Raw genomic sequence first — 15922 nt, 5'->3', positions numbered from 1 at the left:
GTGGAATATTTTTTTTCTGCAATGTTTGCGACCTTTGACAAACCAAAGAAGGACATTTTGTTATTTATATTTATATTTTGGGTATTATTTTTTACTATAAATACACTGTAAAAAATGTGTTTAGAGTTCAAACACTTTCAAGTATATGTATGTAAAATAGAGATCTGTAAGTTATTCAAACGTAACAGCTGAAATCACCTGACATCGATTTGTCTCCATATTTGGTAATGATTTCCATATTTGGACGATTATAAAGAGAAATACTTATAAGATAAACATTGCATAATATAGGTAATACTTGCATTCTCTATTATTCTAAATCAAAATAAAATGTTAAAACTACACCAGGAAATATAATAATATTTCCCAACAATTTTAACAATACCTTGAAATAGGTCGCGGAGTTCATGGAATGTATATGAAAGGTGAAGATAACGAACAGTGATCAATCTCATAACTCCTATATTCACACACGGACAACCGGCACTAAAACCGGATCTAATTAGGTTGAAACAGAATATACCATCATAATTGCAAATAACAAACAATGGATTCAACAGAAATTAAGTAGGATACACACAGTGAAAGTAAATAAATTCATATGAACCAGTTACCCGGAAGATTTGTGAAACATGAAATCCTGAAGTGTTTGTTTTTATTCCATCAACAGGTGATTACTGCAGCAATAAAAACTCTACCTACTATGAGCAGCACCCCATGGGCTGTCCATACTACGTGTGGTGTGTCACGGGAAGACCGTACGGTTATGTGTGTGCTACAAAGAATCTGTGTATCAACACCGAATCTGGTCACTGTGTCTAAATTCCGTGATCAAAAGAGTGAACATGAGCTCGTCCGACCGATGTTATATTTTCATGTATCTTGGGCATAATGCAGTTTGTACACCATGTTTATTTTCAGTGCATTTATTCAATGTTTGTTAGGGTAGAGTCCTATGACTGTGATGCTGGTTTAACTCTCTTGATTTGCATTAAGTTTTTCATATCATGGTTATTTAATCTCATGTGATAATCAAGTTATATATATATATTTTTCCAATACACAAAACCATTTACAATGTTTCAAAATGCTAGACTAATTTTAATGATGTTGAAATTCTGACCTTTCTTCTTCTTCGCACCTCCAATCTGCTGTTTTCTGAGGTATGGAACACTGAAGTACAAAGAGTCCAGCAGACCATTCTACTGAATATGAGCTCGTACGACAGATGCTATATTTTCATGTATCTTGGGCATAATGCAGTTTGTACACCTTGTTCATTTTCATGGCATTTATTCATTGTTTGTTACGGTAGACTCCCGTGACTGTGATGCTGGTTTAACTCTCTTGATTTGGTTTTTAAATTATTTGAAAATCAGTTTTATACATATAAAAAATTCAAAACACAAAACCATTTATAATGCCTCAAGACGCTAAACTCATTTTCATGATGTCGAAATCCTGACCATTTTTTCTTCACACCTTTAATTTGTTGTTTTAAGAAGTATGGAATACTTAAGTACCTGTTATGTAGAAGTATACAACGGAACAATAACAGAGTCGGCAATGTTCTAAAGCATCAAACTACTTAGACCATTTGGTCCTGTTAATTATTTCCACACCTGTAATCTGTTGTCCTTGGATGTGGGAGACACTCGGGTACCTGTTGTGTACATGTAGTGGTCTACAGAACTTGAAAAGTACACTGAAATTATAAAGTAAGTGTATCAGTAAACACTGTATTGCACGGGAACACTATCATTACTTTATTCAATAAACATTGACCAATCACATAGAACTGAATTTAATTACTACTGTTATGCTGTCCATTTTTTATAAGAATATCAAATACTATTCGAAGAAACCGGTTTTCTCATGTCCTGCAGCTTTGTTATTTTTCTTGGCAATTAACAATAGAATACATATTGTTGGTTGAAAATTGTCATTTATTAATGACAATTGAAGAAGTTGACAACTTATTTACAACCCCTATAATAGAGAGATCCCCGAGTACCAAAACTACAACTCAGACAACCTAAACAAGAATGACATTGGGATATCCCTAATTTTTATAAATCTTGTTAAATACAAACATAATGAAATATAAAAATAAGGTGGCACCTTAAAATTTATCCATAAAATGTATGCTGATTAACTGCACAGTTGGTGGTTTTGTTTTATGTACATGCATTATCTATTATCGGCCGCCAGGAGGAGGGCGATTATATATTATGGTTTTAGAGAAACATTTGTGATGTACTGCCGGCCTATGAAATAATAAACTTAATCATATATATGCAAACCCATCATTATCATTTGATTATTTTATTGAATTGAATTATATATATTTATAATCATGATTTAAAAAAAAAATAAACAATAACGTTCAGTGTCCGAGACCTGTTAACTTGTAATATTGATTTTCGCATTGAAAGCGACAATGTAGCTCTATGGTTTTATTTCATGTAATCAGAGTTTGCAGTACTTACTTTCTCTTTGTTGTACGGTTATTGTGTTCATTTTTGCTACATTCAAACCGTGCATCAAAAATTGAAATAGTGGTGTGCTAGTCAGGTACCTCAATGCTGCAGGAATTCGGCCTGGGGTCCAGACCACGATGTTCTCTGAAGCAAGGCGGGATCAACACTGAGATACATCTGGTTAATTCGTGCCTCCGGGTATTTGGTTCCACTACACTCCTCGCCGTGGTATTTGGGGCATGACTCCAGCCATGAAATGACAACGACGAATTGGCCAGTAAAAACAAACCACATTTAATGTGAAATAGAAACCCTATGTGAACACTTAGATAATTTCAAAAGACAAAAACACTCAATAATAAACTTGTATACAATTATATACAACAGGGATGGTGATTTTAACCACTAAAGTCAAAATATGTCAGCGCATTAGGAAGTTGAACTTTTACAAGCTACCTTCACAGGTTCACGTCTTAGGCACACAGATGTTTCACCATTTGACGCCTCCGATTTTCTCTTGTCGTGTGGAGGCTGAATGGAATCTTCCATAGAGTCCTCCTCAGTAGATTCTGGTGTTGTTCCCAACAATGGGTCTGGCGATGTTTGTGGTGCAGGAAACTTTGGTGAGCTATTTTGTCTCAACCAACTTAACCACAGAGGAATTTCTATATCAGAACAAAGTATTAATCGGTCAGGTGAATAGGCATGCCGGATACTTTCCGTTAAAAAGGACACTTTCAGAAAAAGCAACGGACACTGTCCGTTGAATTTCTAAAATAAACATGGAGTCCTTGAGAAATGAGGATTCTTGCCAAATAAGGAAGCGGTAAGGTTTTTTTTTAACTTGACTTGCTAGAAATGCCATTGGTATTATCCTACATTAGGGAGGCATTGTTTATCGCCATGCGTTTATGTTTTCGCTATTGCACAATATGATTTGACCAAACATGCTGTCATATGGATAAGGACCACATAAAATGAAGATATTTAGTGTAAATTAATGATATCAAGATATATGTATAAGATAAACATAGATATTTTCTTCGGAATACAAGAAATCTAACAATGATAATGAATTTCAAAACTGTGCATTAAGTCCAACGAAAACTACCCCTTTCTTTCAAACAAATTATGTGGCAACGGACCTTTTCAGACTTTTTTGCTATACATTAAAACATTGGAAAATGGTATGTTAGCAAGATATATGCAAATACTAAATTCAACACCTATCCAAACTAAAATAGTTATAACTGTAACATTGATTGAAAATATATGTATAACAAATATACATCATTGCTCAAAATGTCTAAATAGTGCATGCCTGTTGTCAAACGATTTTGAGAAAACATGGATAAGAAATGTTGAAAAATTTAATCGTATATTCTTTGTTCGCACAAAATTACAAGTACTAGTATGTAGGGATTATTGCAAACTCCGGTCAGCTCAGTATATTCCGTTACAAACTCCGGTCAGCTCAGTATATTCCGTTACAAACTCCGGTCAGCTCAGTATATTCCGTTACAAACTCCGGTCAGCTCAGTATATTCCGTTACAAACTCCGGTCAGCTCAGTATATTCCGTTACAAACTCCGGTCAGCTCAGTATATTCCGTTACAAACTCCGGTCAGCTCAGTATATTCCGTTACAAACTCCGGTCAGCTCAGTATATTCCGTTACAAACTCCGGTCAGCTCAGTATATTCCGTTACAAACTCCGGTCAGCTCAGTATATTCCGTTACAAACTCCGGTCAGCTCAGTATATTCCGTTCCAAACTCCGGTCAGCTCAGTATATTCCGTTCCAAACTCCGGTCAGCTCAGTATATTCCGTTACAAACTCCGGTCAGCTCAGTATATTCCGTTACAAACTCCGGTCAGCTCAGTATATTCCGTTACAAACTCCGGTCAGCTCAGTATATTCCGTTACAAACTCCGGTCAGCTCAGTATATTCCGTTACAAACTCCGGTCAGCTCAGTATATTCCGTTACACTACAACTCCAATATCATCGTATTTTGAGGTGATACTTTTCTTAGTTGTACTGAGAATGAATATCTATTCAGTTTAATATAAACATTGTACATATCTGCACATTTATAAAGCTATCTTTTCTATAAGTACCGGTGCACATATACAGATTAAAAACAACTATATATATATATATATATATATATATATATATATATATATATATATATTAGTATGTTGAATTTAATGTTCTTTTTGTGTGACATTCATTGTGGAGTTTAATTTATCGTGTACTTGTACACACACACACACACACACACACACACACACACTATATATATATATATATATATATATATATATATATATATATATAATATATGACGATGACGCATCATTTCAGTAAGGTAATTAATAGGATTTCACTACTCCGTGATCTCATGCTGTTGTAAAAAATGTACTATGTGTTCGTTATATGACTACATGTATAAGATTAGTTTTTAAAGAAACACACTATAGATACATGTAACTAAATTTCTACTTGATGAAATGAAAATGATGGTTATTCATTCAGAAATTGATATAAATTTTTAAAACTCGCTAATCAATTTTCATGCATTCTCACGCCATCTTGGATTCTACAAACCCTGCGCCAGTGGAGAATCGGGCTTGAGGTCGACTCGAGACAAACACGGGTTGGAACTCATGCCTGTTTCTCTGAGAAAAACACTCCGAGAGTGAAGTGATGGGCACGCTTTGGTGGATTTAAGCCAGTGCAATTCTTAAAGCAACATCAGCTGTAACTGACGGTATTAACAATCCAATTGTGCACTAAGTAACACCTATCGGTATAACTAATATAATCCCCAAGATCTGAACAAAAATTCTGCAAAATAAGCAACGGAAAATTGTTTGAGAGCATACCTACAATGGGCGTTTCATATAAACCGCCATGGCGTCGTATACAAGGACATGGGAACGATGATTGCCGAACATAATCGAATTGCCGAGGCTGAGGTTATATACAAAGACGGAAACTGACGTGGATAACTAGCCTACACGTCATTTGTTTAAAAATATTACAGCGTTTTATGAAAGACAAACAGTACTATAAGTGTAAGAAAGAAATAATTACGCATGTGTCACTCAAATGTAATTTTGATTGTGAATATTCAACAAAATTGACATGTTAAATTCTTTACAAATCTGACTCGTCCTTAGTACCCCTCTTTCGCTTTTTCCGAACTGGTGACCTTCGAGGTCAATGCACATCGGAGATTATGTACAGGAATTACTGACAGGATGACAATGATTCATGAATCGACATTTTCTGCTGATTTGACGGGTTTATTGCTTCAGATTCACTCTGTTCTATTAAGTTATATATATTCAATCACAAATATGTTCAAATATGTTAAATATTTGTTCTTTTATTTTTTAAATATCAATAAATAGTGGTTGTGTTTTTCGATGCTTGATTTTGATCTTATAGAAGAAATAAGCTTTGATTGAATAAATGAAATATGTATGCCTGTTCGTTTCTGCAATCTGTGATTTTAGTGTTGAATCAGCCGTATTAAAATTTCCTGAACCAGGAGACCATATGTCAGAAGTGCTGAATATCGAATATAGAATTAACTTCTGCAAATCTCTCTCTCTCTCTCTCTCTCTCTCTCTCTCTCTTCCGGAATTACTGTCAGCTTTTAAGATAACTTGCTGAAAGTAATAACTCAATTTTACTTAGCAACCAAGTACCTTACAAACTATATTGCAGTTTGATATTTTGAAAATTATATATTTCATTTTTATCAACATCCATCCTTTTATTAAACAAGTAGAAGACAAATTGAAGCCTATTTATGGGCAACTATATGAACAATATTTTTTGTTCAAAATAATATCGCGCATTCATTTTCAACAGAACATTACTAGAATTCGCATACATTCTCTGAATTCACATATTTTACAATTCAACTCTTGTGCATGATTAGGATCATCGCTTTCGTTAATTAATTCATTTACATTCACCCTTTTCCACTTATTACACCTATGGTTTTAAAGAAGTGAAATTATTGAATTTGATTGAATTATTACTCTGCAATAAGGATAATTTCTTAATACCGTGTGCATTATCAACTTAGCAACTCCTCACTTAGTTGTTGATATGTATTAAATAATTCAGTTTAAGAAAGGAATAATTTAAGTTTACAGTAAAACTCGCTAATAAGGAACTCACATATTAGGAATTTCTGTTATGATGAATTTTTTTTTACCTTATCAATAATATAAATAATGCACGCGATTATTTAAATATTGTATTTAAATTCATTTGAATTGAAGATATTGTTTATTCAACTCATGTGCGCCAGCAGCGCATTATTTCATGCATTCTTCTATGCAATACCATTTATTTGTTTAATATGTCTTCCCGCTAGACACATGTGTAACATTAATGAAGGAGAGCATGTTTCCAAAAAATACATCATATCATCAGGTGAAGATGTTTCCTGGGTGTATTGTGCCGATTAATGATACCGGCATTATACTTGTGAACAGATAGGCCTTTTCTTTGATTTAACATGTCTGTTTTGCTTAAGTCACCCGGGTCGCAAATTGCTGAATGTCCTGCATAAAAAGGGACCGTGGAAACTAAATACAACAACTTTGTGTTTTTTCTGTGATGGCGTGTTGATTGAGACTTTTAAACTTCCGAGCTTCCTTTACAGATCTTTTTTGCTGATAACTTTGGTTCAAATGAATTTGTTTTTGGTTTTTTGAGATGCATAAAACAAAATATCCTCTTACATGTATACACTATATATACATGTAGTACTGTGGTATCAATCATTTTCTCAGACATCGATCGTATTTTGTGAATTTGCCAAAAACTACCATTTCGGTCTTACGAAAATACGTTGAACATTATCAATTAATGAAAACGGTACCTCGACCTTCAATTTAATTCGTGATCAAAAGAGGGGGAATTATTATTCAACAAAACAAAAATGACAGTACAGTACGATGTTTATTTTATTCAGGATGTTGTTTACATTGTGTTTCTATGGATTTGTAGCCTTTGTATTTTATTGCAATTATTTGTGTTGTTAGAAGAAGATTTATTTCGCAACCAAACGTTCGTTAATAAAATTACGTAGTTTATTGAACTCTGATAAACAAAATTCTTCAATATGAATAAGTTGACTGAATGAAATTATTGAATTTTTTGTTTCTAGCAAAAGTCAATGTTCTATCACAACTGCTTTCTAAGCACTAGTTTTAAGATGTGCTAACAAATCATGGGACAAAACTGTTTTTCCGTCTGTTTGTTTTAAAATTTGGAATTGTGTAGGCTTTCCTTGCGCGGATTGACATAATTCGTGTTCTTTGAGAAAGTAACTGGTGTAATCTTTCAATTGTTATTATATGTAAATCTGCGCAAAGTTACTTCAATCAATAAAGAGGGACAGTAGCCGCCACAGTGACTTCACGACTAATTCAAATACTTGTACATTTTGACTCTGTTGAGTCCACAAAGCCAGATATTATTGTCCCTGTCTGTACACAGTCCGTAATTACAAGATATTCCATGATCACTGGTCAGTAGGACGGTGATAAACTCTCCGTTCTGATCAATCATATGGACGATGCCAAGATTGACTACCACTAGGATCCGCCCGTGGACGTCGGTACAGATTCCCAATGGATTGAATTTTGATCCGTCCTGACGCCCTCTGTAGGAGAACCGGTGATTTCCGTCCCTGTCCACCACCACCACCACGCCTTTATTGAGGATACCGTTTGACGTGCAGATGTCGCCGTTCACGTTTTCTGTTATATAGTTAGGATAACCATAAAGACGCTGACCCTGGGCGTTGTACTGACTCTGCCACAGCTCACGACCCTCCTTGTTGTATCGGACCACTCTCCCGTCAACACTAATCATCCCCACCAGTATGTCGCCGGTACTGTGGGAGGAGTACACACTGCAGGGCGTCCAGGCTCCCGTGGTTATGATTACAGTTGTGGTCTTCCTGTCTGATGTGTATTTCTTGATGCTGTTGTTTGATTCGTCGATGTACAGCAAATCACCATCGTAAGTCACAGCGTGATAACCCCATATAGAGGACAAATCTGTTTTAATCTCGTCCAATTTATTTCCAGTCTTGTTCATGAGCATGATCTGGCCTTTTTTATCTCCAACCCAAACTTTGTCTACAGATACACAGGAAATCTGACTAAATCTTTAGAGGGCACATCGAACTCCAGACATTTTACAGGAGAACCGATAGAAATATTTCTTGACACGTTAAGTTTTTTTGAAATTTTTTGTTTTTGTTTTTCATACGTAGATCTCTTTGGCATACTTAATTTTCCAAACAGCTTCATGACCCCGTCCTTGTTGATGATTTCTGGTTGGTACTGAGGATTTTCTATGCTTGGTAATTCAGGCTCTGTAACTTCAGACTGGAGTATTTCATTTCGCAGCGCTAGCTTCTCGTACGGTCGTTTTTCTTCATCTTCAAACCCGTCGATGAAATCTTCATAGTTGGATATAAAACGAGATATAATGGCTGTTTGATTTTCGAATTCCTCATCCAGGGATTTGTCGCTGATATCAAGATCTCCGAGTTTCTCCTGGAGAATGGTGTCTACTAAATCCTTAATCTGTTTTGCATCTTCTCGCAGTCGTCTCCTTATGTCAGTTCTTTTCTCCTTGGACTTTGTTCTCTGATCAGATAATTTCTTTAAGCGGTCGCGCAGTTTTGGGAGGATATTCTTCTTCGCGTTTTGAATCTTGTCTCTGCAGGGTTTCTCGGTGTCTTTCAATGTGCCCTCAATATTTCTGAATGTGTGATCTTTATGGTTTTCCTTCATACATCTAGAGCAGACCGGAAGCTTGCATTCCTGACACGCCATGTCATAAGATAATTCTGGATGGATGTGACAGGATTCGGTGTTTGGAGATGTCGTCGGTCTCTCCTGGTAGGGGACGATGACGTGGGATCTGGTGGCGTTGCTCTTGGTGTGACGGTCCCGGCATACCTGACACAGGTTGTCAGTACAGGTGTTACAGTAATATTCAGCGTTCGCCTCACACTGTGTACACTCCACATAGTGCTGGGCAAACTTTATGTCCCGTCTGGACATCTGTAGATTGTAAACAACACGTAAATAATGAGAATTTAAAAACAAAAAACGTTCTAGATTTAGCAGAATATCTCAAAGTTTATTAACTTTACCAGTAGACAGAGGACTGTGCATGTAAATGTGTTTAGACTGTATCCCAAAAAAATAAATAAAACAAATATAGGAAAGAAGAAAACAAGCTTCCACTTGCAACGTACATGTTTATTATTAAAACGAAAGTAGAAAAAAAAATCAAATTATTGAATTTAAATTCAATATTTCATCACAATCAATTATTACTCAGTAACTGTTGCTGCCAAAGTGGAAACTGTTGTCGAAAATCACTATCTTATGACCTCTTCCTGAAATTTTATACGGCACGTATCTAAATCTAAACCATTTCTAATATTTAATTTCTTTAGTCAGATCTGTATTAACATTGGACGGGGATTTTAAATTGAAATATATTTACTAGTCGTCATAAAACATACCTGCTCAGATACACAGTGTAAACATTAAGCTGCAGTCACTGAATCTGTCGTAAATCTGGGTAGATACATATTGATGGAATGGAAATCGGTCGAGCAGAAAATGGACTTGTGACAGATCTATGGAGCGCCACCTGTGTCACAGCATTATATACATGACAGCGATCACAATGTCATTTAAATATACACAAGGAAAAGGTCACACAAGAATTGTAAGATTCATAAACATTGCATATATTGAAAAAACCTCACCACAAATCCATTTGTTTTTAAACATAAGCACAATAAGTACAGGATGATGTGACGTGAAGTGATACGTACCCAACATGTGAATGCCCCCTCCCCCCTCCCCCCCCCCTCGATTTGTGATTGTTGTTTCTATTTTGTTGGGGGGGGGGGTCCCGATACTGAGCATGATACATCAGCACGTGTCACTAATATCTAAGAAATTGTACCGTGTGTGTTTGACAATAAGAATGCATGTGTACATTGTGTGACTGGATATCAATGTTCGCTTCCTACAATCTCACTAAAGTACAGACCTATATATATATATTCACCTTTTACGACAAGCAAGGGCCACTGAGGACCTATTACAACCAGACTTCCCACGGGATATTATCATATATTTAATAATTTGTGTTGCATAATATTTTTCACAATTTGTGTTGTACAAATTTTTTTTATTTGTATTCTTTAATCGTCAATTTGTATAGTATATTTACTATTTGTATTCTATAATTAAATTTTATATTTATATTCTATTTTACTATCTATTTTTTTTATTCGTATTGTGTATGTTTATTTTTAATATATAATTTTTCGTTTGTATTCTATATTCAATATCTATATCGTACGATTTCCATTTGTATTGTTTTGTCTGTATTACACAATATGTACTAACATTTTTAATGTTTTACTTTGTACTGCAAGAAATAAAACATTGATCGATTGATCTATCTCAATATCAACAATGTAGACGTCTGTTCCTTAAATGGCGTACACAGATTGTGTACAAATTATTGCAAGTATGAAAGTAGAAGAGAATAGTAGAACTTACATTGATCTCTTGATAAGACTAATGAGATGTATGCGAATTATTTAAAAGCAAGCAATCAATATGAACATCCTCTGATTTTCAGGGTTCATATCTGTTATTCACACTTGCTGTATTGTATCAGTACGGTAGGTGAAACGTTGAAATATTCGATCGTTTCCATTTGTATCCTGTGTAATTGCCCTTTTGTATGCATGGTGTATTTTCCAGTTGTATCGTGTGATTTTATTTGTTCTCTATAAATTTCCATTAATATTGTATATTTCATAATTTATATTGTATAATTCAATTTGCCTGGTATAGTTTCTATTATTTTGTATAATTTTCTATTTGTATTCTATATCCCCTTTCGGAAATCCTGGATCCGCCTCTGGGTCATGGGTGTATTTTTCCTAGCTCTAGCTTTCAAACGGGCATCCTGATCCCAACGTAAATTTTAGTTCGCCTATGAGATTGATGTCATTCTATTTTTTTTTTTTTTTTTTTTTTTTTTTTTTTTTTTATCTCTTTTCATGCAGAATCTGTCAAAATTCTAGGTCTATCCACTGTACGCTTTCTCTCATAAGACGATATGCTGTGCATGCGCCTGAAGACTGAAAGGACACTGAATGTTGTTTAGTATGGGCCATCAAAAAGTATTAATTTTTGCATTAAATGAGAATTTTCAACTTTTAATAAGTGTTATTTTCGCACACTTAATACATTCAATGATGCAACAAAATATGAAAGAGTTCTGGGAAAATTGTGATTTCATGACTTTTGCGCAAAATGAGCTATAGGGTCTCTTTGATATGACTATTCTTGGCCCTGTTTCTCTTGAGAAAAAGATTTCAAAAGTTTATTCCCCAATATACACTAATCACTTGTATTCTCATATATAACTTAATTTCCCTATCGTGACATCACACCCATGATTTATGCAAATATAAAGCTATCCTACCCAATGATGCTTGCAAATTAATATTAAAAGCCCCCACCCCTCCCTTTTTTTTTTTAAAAAAAGAAGATTTTGATAGATATTTACTTGTATACCTCCTTGTAAAACTTTGGTCTCCTTTTGTGGCCCACCCTACATTGTAGAGTTATGCCATATAAACAATAAGTAATAAACACAGGTTTCCACTTATTACAACCTTGGTGCACATGAGTATATTTTATATAAAATATGACAGTATTACATGTAGATATAGTAGAACAGCTTTCAGAGGTTGGCTCAGAACCTTTTACTTTTAACAAGAAATTTCTGGGCTAAATAAAAAATGTTGTTGTGACAGTTCTCACTCTCAGATAAATTTTCATTACCATATAACAATAATTCTACATTAAGTGGATATGGCAGTGTCAGAATTGTATTGGTCCTAACTCTTGAGTATATATTAGTTAGTGAGTTGTTAGACCAGTAGAAGGATAGTATGTCTTATATAGGTGTGACTACTAGGTTTTAGTAAATCTAAAAGTACTGGGATTGTTCCATACAACACCTTTACCTGTAAGTAAATAAGCTATTCAAAATACATAAAATCACTGATTTAATTCTATAAGTAATTAATGAATGGAAAACGTATTTTAATGAAATAAAATTGTCAAACTTGTATGAAAGAGAAGAATGGAAGCTGCTAAACGTTACAAATGTCTGTTTAGTTGTTGCTGGTTTTTATTTTTAATTGATGCATCCTTGAATACAAATGATTTTTGAATACATGTATTGAATACATTGATATCTTAATAGGTCAATACATAGAACTCGGTTATAAACCAACTGTATAGGGGACTAACTCGGTTCCACAAACCGGTATATATATGTATGTACATATGATTGACTTAAGCTAATTATATATTTTAATCGCAGAAATTGTGTAAATTATGAATTAATGGTCTAAGCATTTATGTAATTTCCATTAATCAAATGTTATCTTTATTTGTTATTGTCGAAATACGATGTCTTAGTATTGTCTATGTGTTGTTTATATGTTGTCATCTCATCTCGGTTTTATTCCCTTAATCCCACCATATCATCGATATTTTTCCATTGCTGAATAAATGGACTCACAACCCTACAGCCATCTTGTGAAATTTGGTTACACGTGCACACTAATGTCCATGCTTCCTACAAACAAGATACTGGTGATTCGGTGGGTATCTTGGCCTCGTCCGATTTAAGACGTGAAAATACATGTTGGTAATGATAGCACTTCTTCAAACTCTTGACATATAGCAATGAAAGTCGAGTCAGGCGTTGGCTCGATAAAGACTTCTCACTGCCAATAGGGTACAGTATATCAAATTACATTGCATATACAAGCATGGAAATTAATTCTACCAAGGTTATTGCAAAGGTCAAAGGAATGCCACGGCCATTATTCTACGATATACCTTCATACGTATTAACTGATTATGAGAAAATGGATACACATATCGCTTACATTTCGAGTTTTTCTAATGCAATAGAAAGGTCAATGACTGATAATTTAATTTTATAATCATAAAAATCAATCAATATATCTTGTAAAACAAATTCATAAATGACTGAAGAACATTTGTCATTCAGTATATATATGTAAACCAATTGTCTGTATTCCGATTGCGGTAAACATGGCGATGCAAAGACAAGTTTTTCTTGAACTGTATTCAAAGTAATTGATATAATCCGTTAACATCAAACTAAATACTTAAAAATATTTCTTTTTCAAAATAGATTTACAATAGAACACCACTTCCATCTCACCTTTTTCGTCAGCAAAAACAATGTAGGCCGTTTCGAAAACTGCCATGACGTCACAATGACCTAATTCGTAGGCTATAAAGGAATATGATCGGCCGTAAATTTTTGAGCCGTAGTAGAATAGAAATAAAGTTCTTGATTTCGTGTAAGTTGCAGGTTAACATCCTTGGTCTTGAAATGTTGTTTGACAACATTTCTCGACCTTGGAGGTTATCCTGCAACAAGCTCGAAAACGCGATCATCATTTCTTAATTCTACCACGATTATTGTAAAGATCAAAGGAATGTCGTGGTCATTATTCTTCGATATACCTTCATACGTAATACACATGTATCTGATTATGAGAAAATTGATACACACATTGCTTTCACTTAGAGTTTTGCTAATTCAACAATAAAGTCGGTGATTGATAATTCAATTTCATAATCATAAAAATCAATCAATATACAAGTATGTTGTAAAACAAATTCATAAATGACTGAAGAACATTTGTCATTCTGTATAAACCAAGCGTTGACCTGCATTCTGAGAGCAATGCACATCTAACATGGTGATGCACAGAGAATATTTTCTTGAACCGTATTCAAAGCAATTCACATAATCCGTAAAATAGATTAAAAATATTTCTACCATGCTTAATTTTTCGTCAGCAAAAACAGTTTCGGAAACTGTCATGACCTAATTCGTAGATATATAAGAAAACGATCGGCTGTATATTTCTGAGCCGTAGTAGAATAGAAATAAATAGAATAGATCGTGGTTTATTTAACAAGTAAAGAGGGTGTTGCAAGAAAGTATTATCTTTCCTTAATCGGGGATCCGAGCCTAATATTTAAACACTCGTGACGTAGAATTTACCTTCATCCATATTTAAACTCTGATTGCGTATTTGCCGTTGAAATACTTGTAGGATTCCCCAGTACTAAGGGCAAGCCTAAAACATTTTACTTATCAATACATTATAGTCTAAACATAATTTTTGAAATCGGGAAAATTAAATTTTCTAACTTTTTTAAGGATCCGACACAATGAATTCGATTACAAGTGTATCAAATATTTGATATTCTGTACTACTACAGTCTAAAAGCTCTTACACCCGTATGTGTTGTTTTCTACAACCATCTGTACATGACGCGGAGGAAGTTTTTCTGAAATTCGGGAATATTCTTTTATTTTAACGCAAAACTTCGTATTATTCACTGATTGCTTGATTTAAATTCAAATTATTTTCACCAATTGTTGTCAATACACGTCTTTCAAACTTATTTTCAAAACTGTTTACATCAAGAAATAAGTTCCAATTGGTTTTATTACGTATTTTAATAGAGAGGTTAAGCAACTGACCGTGTACGTCTACGCGTACGTGTACAAACAGAAGTATGTTTACAAGTACACGCATCCAACGTAATGTTACGTTTAACAAACAGTACGTGTACGCGTACGTGTAAAACCATTAATTACAAATAAATTGATTGGATACAAATGTGCAAATAAACGAATCAAAAGAGGATTTACTGCGTTAAGATCAAAGAAAAAAAATGGCGCAAAATATGATGTTGCTTGCAGCTCTGACAGACGATGATGATGTTTTACTTTTGTCTTGCATGAGCAATGAAAAAGAGGCATCGATTTATCACCGATTAAACCTGGATGAATTGAACGACGAACAATTTCGCCTGTTATTCCGGTTTCAAAAAGATGATTTGCTAGGATTACGAATAGCACTGCATATTCCAAACAAAATTGTATGTAAAAACAGGACTGTATGTTCAGGAATAGAAGGTTTGTGTATTCTCATACGAAGATTGGCATACCCAAATAGATTAGAGGATCTTTCCCATGTATTTGGAAGATCAACTGCTGAATTGTCATATATTTTCAACTCAGTCCTTGATTGCATAGATACAAGACATGGACATCTCCTCGAAAGCCTAAATCAGCCTTGGTTATCTCATGCAAAACTGGATGAAATGACAGCAGTCGTGAATAGATGTGGAGCGCCTCTGTCCAATTGCTGGGGGTTCATTGACGGAACTGTCAGACCGATATGCAGACCTCAGTCTCATCAGCAGGTGGTGTTTAA

General features: G+C 34.5%; 3 protein-coding genes across 4 annotated transcripts in view; 1 reads left to right on the top strand and 2 right to left on the bottom strand.

Moving 5' to 3' along the window:
- Positions 1 to 2394, top strand: part of LOC125658131 (mucin-2-like) — a 33590-nt gene extending 31196 nt beyond the window's left edge. For both annotated transcript variants that reach the window (XM_048889270.2, XM_048889269.2), the window contains exon 17: positions 671 to 2394. In XM_048889270.2, coding sequence (XP_048745227.2) covers positions 671 to 822 — 152 coding nt within the window. In that variant the 3' untranslated portion in view covers positions 823 to 2394. The remainder of the gene's footprint in view (positions 1 to 670) is intronic.
- LOC130050614 (uncharacterized) lies at positions 1611 to 8622 on the bottom strand. Its single transcript, XM_056150861.1, has 3 exons — positions 7949 to 8622; positions 2930 to 3126; positions 1611 to 1705 (listed from the first exon to the last, which is right to left on the bottom strand). Exons 1-3 carry the CDS (start codon positions 8620 to 8622, stop codon positions 1611 to 1613), a joined length of 966 nt encoding a protein of 321 aa, XP_056006836.1.
- On the bottom strand, positions 7452 to 10211 carry LOC125658136 (E3 ubiquitin-protein ligase TRIM33-like). The gene is made up of 2 exons (XM_048889274.2): positions 10064 to 10211; positions 7452 to 9593 (listed from the first exon to the last, which is right to left on the bottom strand). The coding sequence occupies exon 2, from the start codon at positions 9591 to 9593 to the stop codon at positions 8658 to 8660; it is 936 nt and encodes a 311-aa protein (XP_048745231.2). The 5' UTR covers positions 10064 to 10211; the 3' UTR covers positions 7452 to 8657.
- Positions 10212 to 15922: the final 5711 nt, after the last annotated feature.

The sequence above is a fragment of the Ostrea edulis genome, chromosome 9 (genome assembly GCF_947568905.1).
Source record: "Ostrea edulis chromosome 9, xbOstEdul1.1, whole genome shotgun sequence".
In the NCBI taxonomy this organism is placed as follows: domain Eukaryota; kingdom Metazoa; phylum Mollusca; class Bivalvia; order Ostreida; family Ostreidae; genus Ostrea; species Ostrea edulis.
This window is presented reverse-complemented; position numbering and strand designations above follow the sequence as displayed.